General features: G+C 49.8%; 1 protein-coding gene across 3 annotated transcripts in view; it reads left to right on the forward strand.

Moving 5' to 3' along the window:
- PCSK6 (proprotein convertase subtilisin/kexin type 6) overlaps positions 1-17387 on the forward strand; it is a 188231-nt gene that overhangs the window by 32650 nt on the left and 138194 nt on the right. For all 3 annotated transcript variants that reach the window (XM_065901446.1, XM_065901447.1, XM_065901448.1), the window contains exon 2: positions 13220-13324. In XM_065901446.1, coding sequence (XP_065757518.1) covers positions 13220-13324 — 105 coding nt within the window. The remainder of the gene's footprint in view (positions 1-13219; positions 13325-17387) is intronic.

Consider the following 17387-nt stretch of genomic DNA (forward strand, 5'->3'; position numbering starts at 1 on the left):
TTGTTACCTAACTAACTTTGCAACTGGCTTTGTTGCAAACCATTTTTTCCCTCCCAAAGTGGGATGTATATTATTTCTTACAGAAATAATATGAAAAAAGCTACTTGAATAACAGCCTGCCATGCGTCAGGCCAGGCCCCATTTACATGCGTCGTGCCTCATCCTCCCAGCAGCCATGGGGGGGTGGGGTGGAGGTGTACTGTTATCCCATTGCCTGGAAAGGGAAATGGAGGCAAAGAAAAATTAAGGAACTTGACTGGAGTCTCTTTTCAGTTAAATGGAGGAGCTGGAATTTAGATCCGGGCGGCCTGGCTCCAAGGCCACAGTCTCAACTTGGAGTCCCCCTGCTTCCCCCGTCCCAAGTCCATGTAAGGTGGTGATCAGGGTCCCTTTGCTGTCACCTCCCTGCCCTGGCCCCATCTTTCCTTGAAAGCCCGGTAGAGAAGAGGTTCTCTCCACTAGTAGGACGCCAGCCTCTCCAAATGTGGGTCCCCGTTTCTGTCTTAGGGAGCATTTGGGTAGCTTGTTGCTCAGATATGAGATCTGAGTGCCAGCCGGGCAGGAGGGCTTCCTTTGGGGCCCTCCTCGCCCTGCTCTGCGGCGCTCACTTCTGGGGGCCTATCCCCAGAGGCAGGTCCTGAGTCGCGTGAGCCCTGCAGGACCCCAGAGCCTGGAATAGCGCCCAGCTTGAGAGCTGCTCAGAGCCTTGTGGGGAGAGTGGAGGCGTGAGCGGGCAGTCGTGTGGGTGTGTCCGGGGCAGTAAACACAGGAAGGTGGCTGAAGGGCAGCGCCCCGTGGGGGAGGCCTTCATCCAGCCGTCAGTCAGTCAGTCGTGTGCATCGTCTTAGTGAATCGTGGGCAGAGGTGAGAGGGCAGACAGAGAACAGGGTAATCTGTTTTGTCCTGCTTTCCTTTCACACAGTGACTTCTCACCTACAAATTAGTGCTTTTGAAGTTTTACTTTGAATATGAAAGTTCTGTTGAAATTTTTTATGGCCAAATATTCCATAAACCATAATGTTAACATGAAAGGGACAGAGAGAGAAGCTGATCCCGTTCCTCCCGAGACAGAGCAGAAATGGAGGCTGGCAGCCACCGCGGTCCCCTGAGCCCTTAATGCAGCAGCTGCGTGAAAAGTCCCAAATGCCACAGTAAAAGGGCCCAGATGGAAATAGTTGCACGAAGCTGTTTTAGTTTATAAACCAAGATGTGCTTTGCAACCAGGTAAGGGTGTCCCGCGAGTTGGGTGTGGGTGAAATCATGACAGCTGACTCCGCAGCAGCTTCTTCACTTGGAACTACTGGCGGGGGGTTGAGTCACAGAAGCCAAAGGACAGTGCGTGCTTCTCTTTCCATCTGTTCTTAATGGGCATTATTGAGTTTGGGCACTGATGTGCTTGGACTGAAGGTTTCCGTGAAATCTAAACCTCCTGTCTCAGCAGGGCCAGCCCCTAAGAGGCCAGCTTCCAGGGTGGGTCATGGGGCCCCTGGTCAGCAGACCTTCAAGGCTGTCACTTGGGATGGGTGTCAGGATATAAGGAAGCTGGGGTGATGGGCTCAGGTCCCTCCCTGGTGTCTCTTTTCCCTTTAGGGGAAACCACATAACTCAGAGGGACATAGGATGGGGCTGAGCTGACTGGAGCCCAGAGTAGTTAGTAATCACAGCCGAGCAGCGTCACTGGGCTCTGTTTCTGTCCTGGGCTCTTTGGGGCTGATGGCACCTCCCCATCTCAGGCCTCCACATGCCACTGTCATGGGAGCTGAGGTCCCCAACACCCAGAGTGACACCAGAGAGGAGTCAGTTTTAGGAAAGGGGGGCAAGAATGTAGAGGAGATATATTTTTTTAATTGTGGTAGAATATACGTAATAAAGTTTACCATCTTCACCATTTTTAAGTGTCCAGTTCAGTGACACAAGCACATTGCTGTGCAGCCATCACCACCGTCTCCAGAGCGTCCGCATCTTCCAAGAGTGAAACTCCGTCCCTCTCAGACACTAACCACCGCCCCCAAGTCCTCACCATCTGCTTTCTGTCTCTGTGAATGTGACTGGTGCCTCAGATAAATGGAATCAAACAGGATTTGTCCTTCTGTGTCTGGCTTATCTCACGTCCTCAAGGTTCATCCGTGTCGTAGCAGGTGTCAGACTGTCCTTCCTTTTTTAAGGCTGAATGATAGTCCCTTGTATGCAAAGAAGACACTTTGTTTATCCATTCATCCATCGATGGGCCCTGGGGTTGCTCCAGCTATTGTGAATCATGCTGCTGTGAACATGGGTGTACAAATATCTGTCCGAGTCTCTGCTTTCAATTTTTTTTTTTTTTTTTTTTGCGGTACACGGGCCTCTCACTGCTGTGGCCTCTCCCGTTGCAGAGCACAGGCTCCGGACGCGCAGGCTCAGCGGCCATGGCTCACGGGCCCAGCTGCTCCGCGGCATGTGGGATCCTCCCGGACCGGGGCACGAACCCGTGTCCCCTGCATCGGCAGGCGGACTCTCAACCACTGCGCCACCAGGGAAGCCCCTCTGCTTTCACTTTTTTTGGGTATGAGAGCTATTTATTTTTAAAGAGAAAAATTTTGAAGATTAATTTCTCTAAAACACTTTTTAATTTCCCTTAGCATAACTCCTCTCAAATGAGAGTTTTTGATATTAAAGTTTGAATTTTAAACATTTTTTTTCATAAGGACAAAAATCTTTTTTTTAGCCGTGCCATGCAGCATGTGGGATCTTAGTTCCCCAACCAGGGATTGAACCTGTGCCCCCTGCAGTGAAAATGTGGAGCCCTAACCACTGGACCACCAGGGGAGTCCCTAAAAATCTTTTTTTTTTTTCTTTTTCCTTACCTTGTAGCCTCCTGACCTGCCTTAGTCAAGTTGCCCCAAATTGCAGTCCAGCACTGGCCCTTCTTTCTGGGGAGCCTGGGAGGGGGCTGGTAGGACCCAGATGGGCCCTCCCCAGTTTCCTTGGGTGCTCAGGGGATCCCCAGCATTGCTGGCCCCCCAGAGTGTGCTATGCATGGCCATTGTGCTGAAGGTCATGGACATCTTTTACTCCACTCACAAGCTGAGATGCTCTTCGCTAAGAGCAAATCTGGGCACGTCTGTCCCAGACTGTCTCTTCCCTGGCTAATTTTCCAGATGAGAGTTTCTGAAGATAAGGCTCTCCCCCTATGTCTTCCATACTCAGCAAGAAAAAAGTCAGCAGCAGGCCTCCTAGAGTGGGGAAAGTCCAGACCAAATGTCTAGATCCCCTGTCACAAGGACCACGGGCTGCTTGCAGCCCACAGGTTTGTTTTAGGCGGGCCGCACAGGGGTGTTAACATTTTAGAATTAGTGCCAATGTAATATTAACAACTTGCAAGAGCTCATGTAGGATCTGAATGTTGGCTTCTCTGGAAGATTTCCAGAGATCCAGCAGTACTGAGTTCCTGACTCTTTATCCACCCATCACCTCCCGGTTGTGGGGTCCCTGCCTGGGCCCTGTGGGTGTCGAGGGTACCTCTCCCCACTGGAGACCAAACATTGCAGAGCGGTTAGCAGGCAGTGGGGACACACGGGGTGAACCCACCCTCACCATCAAATCAGCCACGTGGGTGATGGCTTAGAAATCTGGCAAAACGACTAATTCCGGACAGCCATAAAGAAACCTTTAACCAGTAAATGGCTTGAAATGAAGAGCTTCAAAAAGGTTGTAGAGTTTTTCAGATGTCTGTTTGTGAATATTAAAGGTATAGGTTGAGGCCAGATGTATACGTTAACTGTCCTCACTGAAGCTAGACAATTTGGCTTGGTGACTTCAGGGAAGAGAAAATGCAGTCCGCTAAGTAAAAATTAATGATTTTTCAGGAATTGGTAGGAAGTTGGGCAGCTTAATTGCACTCTTTGGGTGGATACATGTTGAAGAAAGCAGTCTGAGGAGACTAGGAAATTGTGTAATAGCCTTAACTTGGGTCAGAATTGTAATTACTGTAGTAACAGAATGTTGCTGTGTGTATCTGTGACCGAAATGGGAAGCAGGATTTTTTTAAAATGCTTTTGAAAGTAACAACAAAATGTCCATTCTCCTTCTCTGGACTTCCTTAATTATAAATACCATAAATACCAAGTAACTCACTGCTGACTAAATATAGGTTCAGTGGCCATCTATATTTATAACTTTCTAAAGGTGGAAGTCACCAGCGCCAGGCTGAATTAATTTGGTGTGTAGGTTTTTATAGGCTCTAATTAGTTATGTTTTTCTTAAGCAGACCCACTGGGATGAATAACATTATATAACTGAACTCTGTTTGAAAGTGACGCCTGTCACTTTCAAACATAGACTCTCCTCCAAGAGCCAGAGCCCTTTAAGACACAGGCCCTGCAGACCAGGAGCTCCGGAAGCTGGCCCACTGCAGCTGTGAGCAGCGGGGCTCAGGACATCTGTCTCCACCCAGGGGCAGGCTATGGGAGTGATAAAGTGAATGCTTTCCTGCAAAGTCAGAAGCCTCGTCTGCAGCCCACTGGCTTCTGAGGCCTTGAATTGGGACACTTTGTGACTTACCAGCTGTTTCCCTGAGGCAGATGCCACTGTGCTGGCCTGGGGAGGTGGGTGGCATCCCCATGGACTGACCAAAGTATGTGCTTGGCCATCCCCCCCCACCACCACCAAAAGCCAGCTTGCTGACTCGAGGGCTTACAGCATTGCACCTGCATCTGAGGCCACGTCCATTGGAGGCCTGAGTGGGCGGGTGGACCTTTGGAACCATCAGATGTCATTTGGGGTGGATCCGGCATGCTCATCGGTGACTTTGCTGCAAAGCAAACGTGATAAATTAGATGAGGTTCTGCTCCTCTGTTCCCGAGGCTCTGCAAAAAACACCAAGTCATCTTCTTTTCCTCCAGGAAGGCAGGGTGCGCCCCAGCTGGCAGCACCCACGGATCCCTCCTACCTCTCACCTGCCCTGTGTAAGCAGGGAGGTGATCTGAAGCTGGCTGTACTCACATTGACAGGAAAAAACAGGACAAGAGAGGCTCTTTCTGTAAACACCCCCAGCCCAGGCCTCTCCCCCATCACACTTGGCTTTTGCCCCTTCCTTGCTGGGCTCTGCAAGCTGTTTACGCTCCTCCCCACCTGTGGTCGCTGAGATGCTTCCTCTCCACAGCCGGCCACTTGGAGGGAGTGCAGAGCCCTGCACCGCCGGCCTCGCTCAGCCCCGTGTCCCCGTGACTGGATGTCAGAGGGGCCGGCTCGGGTTCCGCCCGGGCCACACAGCTGATGGGTGGTCGGCCTGCCTCCACAGCCTCAGGACTGTCCTGGGAGGGGGCTAGAGAGAGCCCAAAGGCAAAACAGCTGGGAGGCCTGGGGTCTTGGTCACAGCCGAACTGGACAACCCTATGTAGGTGGACAGGGGAAGACATGTGTCCTTCCAGTGTCACTCAAGTTCTGTTCATTTCACCAAACATTTCTTGAGCTCCTGCTGTGCCCTAGACGCTGCCAGGGCCTGAGGATTATACAGATGACAGTTTCTGCCTTTGAGGAGCTTAGTGTGGAGGGAGGGAGGGAGGATAGGCTGTGATGGGTACATGTAGGCAGACCTGGGCCTGGGAGATCCACGAGGGCTTCCTGGAGGCAGTGACAGCTGAGGTGATGGTTCACATCAGAGTCGGAGGTGGACTTGTTGGTGTGAGGTGTCCAGCATGCCCAGGCTCAGGGGTGTGAAAGAGCGTGCGAGGGTCCCTCAAACACCGCAGCGTCTCTGGAGAACAGAAGGTGAGGCAGGTGAGGCCAGGCCTATGCTGGAGAGCTGGCCTGGCCTGGTTGTGGAGCATTCCTGTGCCCCGTGAAGGGCTCGGGCTTCATGCCCCTAGAGGGGGCAGAGCTGGCATGGCAATGGCAGTGTGATGGAGTCTAGGAGGCCAGCAGTGCCCTGCCCTGGTCCAGGCAGGGCGGTGGTGCTGCCTGCCCTGGAGCGGGGTCAGTGGGGAGCAGCCAGGCTTGAGAACCATTCAGGAGGTCGCTTTCAGAGGGTTTGATGGCTGGATGCGCGCGGAGGATGGTGGTGTCTTCACCAAGATGAGGGATTCCTCGGGAGGAGGAACGGATCTGTGTGGAGGTGAGGGCAGCGAGATGGTGTTGATCTAAGGATGGATGCTCTGGTTGTGGCTGGGGTCGTCTCACCCCAGGTGGTCTGCTGAGAACAGGGAGGACTCAGCCCTTCCAGCACACCGTGCTCAGGGCCCCAGGCAGGACCAGTGGGGAAGTGCCAGGCAGGAAGGGGAGGAGGGTAGGGGCCTTCTCCTGGAAAGGGCTGTCCTCGGGATTTGACACGATCCGTGGCTGCAGCTCAGCGTCTCCTGGGGATGGGTTTCAGAATCCACATGCCCAGTTGTGTTCCAGTCCTCTAGAACCAGAACCTCCATCTGGGGGCAGGTCTGGCCCACAACAGGTTTGCTCCAAGCCTCAGATGCAGAGGTTCTGAATTAGGGTGACCTGCAGTGGCCCTGGAGGCCCACTTGGATGTGAGGGCTGTGGGAAAACCAAAGACTTGCCTGGTTGCATCTCAGGGCCATTTATGTATGAATCTTGCATAAACACACACAACTATATACACACAAACATAAATATACACACAAATGTGAATACACAACTTATGTGTATATATACACACACACATCTGTGTACACACACATGCAGTCATACATCTATATACATACATACATACATAAATACACAGACACACGCATTTCCATGCCCATCCATCCACACACACACTCACACACAGACACAGTGCAACAGATGTGTGCGTGGACCGTAATAGTGTCTGTCCTGATTCCTGCACTGGAAGGAAGGAACGTGAGCCCCGTGAGGCACTGGGCTGTGTGTGACCAAACTGCTGCTGGGGACCAGACTGAGACGAGTGGGATCCCCATGGCAGTGACGCTGCACGTGTGTCTAGAGGCAGAGGGGCGATGGCTAAGGGTGTGAACTCTGATTCACCTCCTGACTGTGCTGCGTGGTGGTGGGGGGGGGCCTTGAGCGAGTCACTTAACCACTCTGTTAAGTGGTGCCTCTGTTTCCCTGTCTGCAAGATGAGGGCGCTCCTGGCACCTACCTCATAGGGTTGTTGCAAGAATCAAGTTAATGCATCTAGACTCTCAGCTTGTGGCCTGGGTGCTGTTCTTGTTATGAACCAGGAGTCCCCAGCAAAAGTCGGGGTCCTTAGTGGCTGTGAAAAGGAGGAGGGGGACTTGCTGTTCCCTATAACTCTATACCCTGTTTACCGTCCAGATTTTATACCGAGTGCATATATGACTAGGGTTTTTTTTTATTCTTTTCATTTATTTATTTATAATATTTATTTATTTATTTGGTTGCAATGGGTCTTAGTTGTGACAGGTGGGCTCCTTAGTTGTGGCATGCATGTGGTATCTGGTTCCCTGACCAGGGATTGAACCTGGGCCCCCTGCATTGGGAGCTTGGAGTCCTATCCACTGCGCCAGCAGGGAAGTCCCGGTTTTTTTAAAAGTGTCTAAAAGAGCAGAGATCCCCAACCTTTCTGGCACCGGGGACCTGTTTCATGGAAGACAACTTTTCCACGGACGGGGGCGGGGGTTGATTCAGGCGGTAGTGCGAGCGATGGGGAGCGGCAGAGGAAGCTTCGATCACTCTCCTGCCGCTCACCTCCTGCTGTGCGGCCCGGCTCCTAACAGGCCTGGGGGTTGGGGACCCCTGTAACAGAGGAATCTGTTAGAGAGAAACCACATCCAGCTCTCCTCACTGTGGGTTCTTTGATCTCATTTCTTCCAATGTCCTGGCTGAGAACTCTTAGCAAGGTTTTTAATGATGTTCTAATGATGTTACCAGTTTTATCAACTAATGTGTATAATTACATATCGGTATCGAGTGAAGAGATGGGAGCATCACAGACTCAGCGGATTGTTCATTTTCTGTGGTGGCAGGCTGAGAGAATGACTCTAATTAACGCATTGTGAAAATATGAAGGATACGAAAGAGAAAAGGCATTTATGGAAATTTTATGTTGTGACCGACACTCCCCTCCCACCCACCCCCGAAAAACACAACAAAAAACACCTCGCAGACCGGAGACCAGATTCATTGAGGAAGAACAGATTGAGGTTCTGGGGGTTCAGGACTGGTAGGCAGCCTGGGAGGACGGAGAAGAGCTACTATTCTGTGCTCCGGAGGAGGAAGAGGAGGCTGCCAGGGCCCTCGGGCAGCAGGGCTCTGTTGCAACCGCCGCCCCCGTGTTGACGGAGCAGGTTGCTTAGGCGCTGGCTGTGGAAGTGGTGCCCAGAGCATGGGCATGGTGGCCAGGGGAGCACAGCAAGGCCAGGCCAAGGGACAGCATCCAGGATGGCCAGGGCTGCCGAGCCAGGACGAGCGCCTACTTTAATGTCAATACAGATGCCAAGTAAAAATAAGAATGTTTTCTTTTTTAAACATCTTTCTTGGAATATAATTGCTTTACAATGGTGTGTTAGTTTAGAATGTTTTCTTTCTTTAGGGGATTACCCTGAATTTAAGACGTCTTTGTGCCAACCCCACCTTTTTGTCTGTTCTTCTGCTTCCAACTCTTGTCAGTTTGACCCTCAAGCAGCACCAAAAGTGCAGCAGTAGTCCTAAGCCCTAACTTGTGTAGCTGTTTGTCATTCTGTGTAAGATGTCATCACCTGTTTGTCTGTGGGCACAATGGGGAGAGTTGGCTCAGGAATTGGGAGACCCTGAGGGTAACGTTGGGCTTAACCCCCCTGGGCCTCAGTCTTCCCATCTTTAAAATGGGGTCATCTCCGTGGTTCCTCCCCCCACCCCTGTCTGTGAGGCCAGAGGACAGTCAGCTGTCCCTCGTGTTTAACCAGGCCAGTGTCCACGTCCCCAGAGTGATCTGCCCTCCTGTCCTCTTATCTTACGAAGGTACCCGGAGAGCTCAAGGGGCAGTTCCCAAGTGGGAAGGGCATAACTGGGGTTGACACGCCTGTGGTGGGGGAGGTGACAGGGTGGGCAAGGGGGACGGGGCAGGAAATGGCTATGTCGTAAATGCCACGTCATCCAAGCTGGGCTGTGTCCCACTTGCAGTCAGGGCACCCGCCTCCTGCTGTGCCATCCCTTGATCCTTTCCAACCTTCTGCCCGTCTCGGAAACCTCATATTCCTGACCCAGGCCTGATGCCAGGGGACGAGCTGGGCAGAGGGCAGTGCAGCGTGAGTCAGACAGACAGGAGTGACCTGGGGGGCATCAGACAAGGATGGTGCTTGGAGAAAGGGCAGCTCAGTGACTAGGTAAGATGCCGAAGGCGCTGGCCTTGCAGCTGCACTTGTGTTTTTAAACAGAGCCCCTCGGTGTGTGGACTGGTGGTCCCCAGCCCTTAGAGAAACCATGTCCAACCTCAGAGACTTTGGTGGACTCCCTAGACACACTCAGCAGCAAATGCTATAAGTCGCAGGTTGGCAGACATTTTCTGTAAAGTCCACACGTGACACGTCCTAGGCGTGGGGGCCGGAGGGTCTCTGTAGCCACCACTCAACTCTGGCGTCGCAGTATGAGAGCAGTTGTGGGCAGAAGGTAAGTGAACGCTGGTGGCTGTGCCCCAGTAAAGCTTTATTGATAAACACAGGAGTTGTGTGTATGTCCAAAAGAATGGAATGCAGGGTCATAGACTGATACTTGCCTACGTGCTCAGAGCAGCGTGATTCACAGTAGTCAGAAGGTAGAGGCAACCGAAGTGCCCATCAGTGGATGAACAGATGAACGACCTGTGACTTGTACACACAATGGAATATGATTCAGCCTGAGAAAGGAAGGAAATTCTGACACCTGCTACAGCATGGGTGAACCTCGAGGACATCATGTTAAGGGAAACAAGCCAGTCACAAAAGGGCAAATGATCCTGCTGAGACAACTAGAGTTGTCAGATTCCCAGAAACAAGAAGCAGATGGTGGGCGCCCGGGGCTGGGAGAGGGGGGAGGGGAGCTCGTGTTTAACGGGGACAGAGTTTCAGTTTGGGAAGATGAAAAGATTCCGGAGGTGAAGGTGGTGACGGTTACATGACAGAGCGAACGTGCCCAGTGCCCCTGAACTATACGCTTAAACATTGTTACAATCATCAGTGTTATGTCTATTTTACCACAATTTTAAAACTTAGTAAAAAACCAGAACGTAGACCAGATTTGGCCCATAGGCCATCGTCTGCCCGCCACTGCTCTGAATGAGTTAGTACTTGTTAACCACACAGTGTAGCCACAGGCTTCGGGCTATTATGTTCATCCAAGCTGCAGAGGGTGCCCAGGCCTCTCACAGTATCTGGATTCCCTCCTGAGCACCTGGGCCCTGTCTTCCTCCTTCCTTCCTTTTCCTACCCTTGCAGTCATTCCAGCGTCAGGCAGCCCTTTCGGTCCCGTGCCCTGTCAGGCCTATGTTTGCCTGACATTCAAATCTTTGGTTTCAGGGAAGGAAGGTGTCTCTCCCCATGCTCTCACACTGGCTTCTGGAGGGGCAGAGGGTGGATGGAGGTGCACAAAATCTCAGGGGGATCTGGATGGCCGCTTCCAGATTCCTGAATAACCAGTGACCCAACTCCCTCCCCTTTTTTCCTGAGTCAGATTCCAGCTTTTCCTGCAGCTGGGCAGGAGGGGGGCCTTGGCTGGCGTCCCCTTCTGCCCTGCACCTAACCCTAACCCAGACCCTTACCCTCCCCAGATCCTAACCCTAACCCAGACCCTCAGCCTCCATGCTGGGCTGGATATAAACTTCCAAACAGTTGTGGCATTGGCCGTTGCTGCCCTCAGGGGCAGTTGGCTGGGTCAGGACTGTGAGAACCATCTGTTCTTCCCTTGAATTATTCAAAGAGAGTGACTCCCGTCAGCTCAGACCCTCTGAGCCATTGCTCGGGATGTGGCTGGATAGGGGCAGAGGCAGGGGCCTGAATGGCCTTGGGACTGGCCTTTGAAGAGAAGCTTGGCTGCTCTGAGGCTAGGTGTTGCCCTGAATGGCTTCCAGGGCTACCCTGACATGGGTCTGCTTAGGGTAAGCAGCTCTTCAATTAATCCATCCCCTTGCCAGCAAATTTGATTCAACTCTTAGTTTCTCCATGTCCCTCAGTGGAAATTGACTTGAATACCTGGAGTTAAAAGACCAAAAGTTGTGAAACATCTCCCAGGGAAGGTAGCAGCTTATAAGCAAACATGCTGATTAAACATTGCTGTAAGTTAAGACTCCATTATTGCTAAATAACAGCTCTGGCTTGTTCTAGGAGGAGCCCTTTGACATACATAACAATTAACTTTGTTGAAGAAGTGAGCAGTTAACTGTAGGAGGAGGGAAAAAAGTGCTTTTGTGCAAAATAGGGCAGAAATAATGAGGTTTATGATGGTAGAGCAGTGTCTTGAGGTAGAAGATGAACTGAGAATCATAATTGCAGAAAACTGTGTATAGAGCACTTACTGCCTGCTGGGCACTCAGCTGGCTCTTTATATATGAAGAGCTGTACCTGACTCTGTACATATATATAGAGAGAGAGTCTTGAAGCAGCCCTTAAAAGTAGTAGTTTTCTCACAAGGAAACTAAGACTCATGGAGGGTCTGAAGCTCAGGTCACCCAGCAGGAATGGTTGAGTTGAGGTCTGTCCTAGACCCAGTGAAGGATTGAAGGAGCCTTGGAGAAGAGCCAGAGAGAGAATCCCAGCTCTCGATACAGCCAGGATTTCTCGAACACCCACTAGGTTCAAGGCACTAAACTAGGCACTGTACAGATGATACCTGCTTACCCTCATGACCATCACGGTATTCACTGTTCTGTGCTTGTAAGCGACAGAAACACCCTGGAGCAAGCTTAAGTGAACAAGGACGTTCTTTATTTCAAGGACAAGTGGGTGTCTCTAGAAGCTCAAGAACAGGATGCATCCAGACTGCCAGGCTTTCTGGCACTGAGCGCTGAAGGCTATAGTAAAGTGAGCTCTCTCTGTAGATACTTGCTTGATCTTCTTGTGGAAAGATGTGGAAATGGCCACTCAGAATCTCCACGTCCCTCCAGGTCTCTGCCTGGGCCGGTCCACTCTGCTGGGGATATCTTGTAGCAGATGCAATGTCTGTGAGTAGAAGGTCTTGGTGAATTGGGTGGACGTTAGTCCTACTTAAACAACTGCATGGGGTAAGTAGTTTTATCCTCATTTTACACGTGAGGAGTTGAGATTTGCAGGAGGTGAATCTTGCCTGAGATCACACGATCATTGGCGGTGAAGGGAGTGGGCAGGGCTTGGATTAGGTCTATCTGACTGGAAACCTAGGCTCATCATCACATCTAACTGCTCTAGAGGACAATTCACCCTAAATTCACTCTTTAATCAGACGCTGGAAAAGAAACTAGGATGGTTTAGCCTGAGAAGGGCAGCGTGAGAGTCTATATAGTATTCGGTCAGAAAGCTCTCCTCTTCAGTTAGAAAGCTCTGCTGTCAAGGATGGTGACCAACCAGCTTTTTTCAACAACCAGTGGAAGTTAGAACGAGAAGCAGGTCTTCTGAGAACAGTGTCCTTATGCTCCAGGGTCGTGAGATACAAGAGCAAGTCGGTGCTGCGGGGAGTGGCCAGCGGGAGCAGCCCATCAGAGGGCCACATTCACCGCCCCTCCACGTCCCCTCCAGGCCTCAGGCTGAAATCTGTCCTGACAAACCACTGCTGGCAGAAAACTGGGACACCCTGGGGGCTTGGATGTTCTCAGCTGACCTTTCCGCAATCCCCAAGCAGATGAGGCCGAGTGTTTGCCTTGGCTCCCTTGTCGCACTTGAGAGTGAATGTTCATTCTTAGATATTTTAGTTTACCCATGGGGTGGAAAGGATGGAGTTTGTTTATAAATGAATATTTTGGTATAGACCTGACTTGACACTAACTTAGCTACTTCAGGCATGCTTGACCCTAAATGAACATTAATTCATGTCTAAAAAACTTGGCCAAGATAATACAAACTTTAAATGATATGACCTCATCGCAAGATTTGGGGAGTGTGTGCTTCATTGGAAAATACTACCTAGTGTTGTTTATCCAAAAGGAGTCTCTGAATCGGCCTTCGTGTTCACAGACGCTGAGTCTGCCAGAGACTTGAGTGGGGAAGTGTAACGAAGGGTATGTTTCCTTTGGGAGCAGGACGAGCCTCTCAGAGGAAGATGTTTGTGGGATGCAGAATTTTGAAAGACTGTATTGACTGGTGATATCCTGCTTCTTGTTTTGCAGATCGGAAACCTGGAAGATTACTACCACTTTTATCATAGCAAAACCTTTAAAAGATCAACCTTGAGTAGCAGAGGCCCTCACACCTTCCTCAGGATGGACCCCCAGGTACAAATCTCTGCTCCCTGTGCAGGATGCTTTTTGAGGGCCTAGAGTATTGTTTGCTTATTGTTTGGGTCTGTGGTTCTGAAAATGCCTGAGTCTGGATTTTAATGGGATTCTAGATAGCCTTTAGTTTTCCATATCCACTTGGAATAAAACAAGAAAGATGTGCAGCTACATATCAGACCATCTAAAGGCTCCAAATATTCGGGTTCCTTGGGAGACTTGGGAATTTAAATTCTTGACTTCAGTTTGAAGTAACAATCAAATGACTATAGATCTAATATTTTAAATCTTTAAAAATCAACAAAATACACAGAAGTCAGAGGAGATAAATATGTGAATCTTACCCATAAAGGCTATGCATTTCAAGCTAGCGTTTTAATAATGAAATTAGAATTTGGACAAGTGGATGTTTTTGTGATTGTCATACACATATCTTAATGGTTACCGTGAACTTAAAAACCTGGGAAGTAAATACAACTCTTTTTTCCTTAAAAATTCCTGTGATCTCTGAGATGAAAACAAATGTAATTTGAAAAGAGGCTGACATTTTCAGTATAGTTCATATTTATTGGGTGGTTAATTATACTTTCTTTCTGCATAGATTTTAGATTAATATTTGACAAATATCAATCAACACTTGGTAAGATGAAAAATGTCAGATGGTCAAGTGAGCCTTTGATGACTTCATTCATTCACCAGGTGACTTTGGAATACCTGCGATGTGTCACGCTGTGTCCACAGCAGGGCTGTCAGAGTGGATGGTGGGGCTGACAGTCTATAGAAGAACATGTGATATGTCACAGGGCATTGAGCACTGTGAGGGACAGTGAAGTTCAAGTGAGAAGCAGTAGCAGCCCCAACAAAGAAATGAGGCCATTGGTAAATCGTAGTTTTAGAACATGGAAATCACCTTCTCTTAAAAGCAATGTGTGAAATGTTCACTTGGGCTCCAAAGCTGGCACGTGTCACTCCTTCAGTGATCCCCAGAGAACGTGGATAATAAAGTTTCCTTGGGAAAATTGGCCTTGGTGTTGTCCTAAGCCACCCCACTGATAATCGTGGATACTTTTGTGTTGGCGGAGCTGGGGGTAGTGGGAGCGATGGTGTATCCCTGAGAACTGTACCTAAAACATTTCTCCAGGACATGACCTTGTGGTGGTCTGGTTTTCAGAACATGAGGAAGTGGTCCCTGTGAAACTAATTCGTGCAGTTGGACTCTGACAAGGTAGACATGTAGTGTATGGTTCTGAATTCATTTTATAGGTGGGTAGAAGGATGGATGGATGGAAGTGTGGGTGGGTAGACAGACTGAGGGAGATAGATAGCAAATATTGTGCTAATCCCATTCTTCCTTCATAGCAGGGAAAGGAATTTAATGTTTTTGTTTTGTTTGTTTGTTTGTTTATTTATGCATGCATGCATGCTGCGTCAGGTCTTAGTTGTGGCATGCTGGATCTTTTAGTTGCAGCACGTGGACTTCTTATTTGCAGCATGCGACTCTTACTTGCGGCATGCAAACTCTTAGTTTAGGCACGCATGCAGGATCTAGTTCCCTGACCAGGGATCGAACCCGGGCCCCCTGCATTGGGAGCACGGAGTCTTACCCACTGGACCACCAGGGAAGTCCCAGGAATTTAATGTTTATGAAGGGATTAGTATGTGCTCAGGCAGCTTACATGCATCCTCCCACCTGACCGTTTGGGGCTGTGTTTATACCCGTGTGTGTTCATGCCATGGAGCTTGAGGGAATGCTTTTCAAAGGGGCTGGTGTATTTTTTTTTCCTCTCAGAAGCAAAGCCAGGTGGTAGTAGCTCATTCCCACAGGATGGGGTCACTGGAGAAGGGCCAGCAGACCCGAATCACCGTAGAGCTGAGTGCAGAGTGCCTAGCCCGTCACCAAAGACATGTGGGTTCTATGCGGCTGCGGGGTCGGGGGAGGCGGGGTGGGGGGCTGAGGTTCGCAGTGACCAGTCACCTGTCAGAGTGCAGAGACGTTTCTAAGCTAGGAAGGGAGTTGCTGCAGTGCCCTGCACAATTTCTCTTAAGCAAGCAGTGGTCTGTCTTGTGAGGACGGCATACTTGTTCTCTGTCCAAAGTCTTCGGAGTTATCATTCCCACAGAGGGAGTCACAGTGAGGTGCGCTCTGTTTGCATGGGGGAGCCCCTGCCCGCCCCCAGCCCTGTAGAGATGTGCAATGAGAAGAGGATGGGACAGTGGGTTTCTTGGTCCCCTTTCTGTCACTGACGAGGGTTCTTAGCCTCCTAATCAAAAGAAATTGATAAAAGGCCAGACAAGAAGTTCAGGCAAGGCTTTATTGGGGCCCCCGCTGCAGCAGAGGGGAGTGGGAACGAACAACAGGTGCCCTTGCTAGCTCCCTGATGGGGGCTGAGCCTGTTCCTTATATGGGGCAAGGGTAGGGGGTGTGTCCAGAATTCGGGCCAGAGGGGTGGCTTAGGTGGTGGTGAGTGCAGGGGGCACGCATAGTACCCTGCGTTTGCTCCTGATCCCTGCTTTTGCTCCCCGCTCTTCAGAAGTGGCAGTTGGGTTTTCGGTCTTTTTGTATCTTGCTGTCCCTAAATTGCCCCAACTGTGCACGCATGCAGTTACTTTTTTAGTCCCTCATAGTTTCTTTGTATTTTGTTGCTTGAGGAGATGTCTGTCCAGGTGCAAGCACTGCGGCAAAGGGTCCCAGGTCCCAGGTCCCAGCCTGTCTCATTTCCTGAGGGATTTTGGAGAATGAAGCAGCTTCTCAATTGTTAGAACTATTTCTGTTAGTTAGAAGTAATCTGTGTTTTAGGGCCCCCCCACTCTTTTTTTAGTGACTAAATTTTAAAACCCTTAAAGGTATTCAGCTCAACTCCTCCATCCTTCCTTCCAAAAATATTAATTATACACCTGCTGGGTGTGAGGCCCTGTGCCCCAGGGGATGCAGAGATGCCCGCCCAGCGGGTCTCCGCTCTGTCAGCACCAGCGGAGCAGGACACTGCAGCCCGAGCGTCCGGCTGAGGAGAATTCCGGGCGGGCCCCAGCCAGCCTCCTCCAAGGCATCTGAGATGATGGGCTTGGGCATTGTGGGTGGGTTCAAAGTATGGCATTCAGTCTGGGTCTGAGGGCAGGGTATTCCGGTCATCAGCTGTGTCCTTGAAGGAAAGAGCAGGAAGGAAAGACTTCCAAAGGCTATGGCAGTTAAGTTTTTCAAATAAGAATCCCTTTTGTACAGCGCTTCTTAATAAGCTCCTGGCAGGGCCGCTATCAGACCATCCTGCCAATAAAGAGGAAGGAGAGAAAAGGTAAACAGCCCTCAGATTCCAGCAACGCCTGCAACTCCCACGTGATTGGCTGATTGTTTCCTACAGTTCTAATTAAATGCTTAGCCTCAGGGAACGCACATAGACATCGGAACCCAATTCCGAATACAAATTCAGAATTGTAACTGAAATGCCTCTGTTTAAATCGGTCTGGTTTTAATGCAAACCAAATCAATTAGCTGTCACTCTAATATTTACTCTACCTGGTCGTTCCAGTGAAATATTGGGTAAAATTAGCTATTTTACAAAAGTGTTTAGTGTTACCTTGTCCTGCAGCACCAGGACATTTTCCCACATGAGCAAATCATTTTTGTGTCACCCTCTCGATTGGAGAGTTGTGTAATTAATATTATTGAGAAAGGGAAAGATGATTTAATATTATTCAGAGTCATCGGAATGCAGTTGCCGTCGTGTTTGAATGACCAAACTGGAGATGAATGTTATAGGGTTTAGGATAAAGCTCAATCGAATGCAGATGGTATTTTATTTTAATTAGCTCCAGTCCCTATTGTATAAAATTGCTTTGATAAGTGATGGAATTTACAATCCACCCCTACTTCGTGTGAAAGCTGATAGAGTGTACACTTGTGGAACGAAATGGAAACAACACACGATCGGGAGGGAAGATTTAAGACTTCAGCCACACGTGCACACACATTTATTAAGCATCTCTTTGCTCCGATCTCGTACCAGCATCGTGCGGTTGTTTTCCTTCCATTCTTAATCACCTTTACTTGATGTTTTTCACCACCTTT

Source organism: Phocoena phocoena, chromosome 2 (assembly GCF_963924675.1).
Source record: "Phocoena phocoena chromosome 2, mPhoPho1.1, whole genome shotgun sequence".
Classification (NCBI taxonomy): Eukaryota; Metazoa; Chordata; class Mammalia; order Artiodactyla; family Phocoenidae; genus Phocoena; species Phocoena phocoena.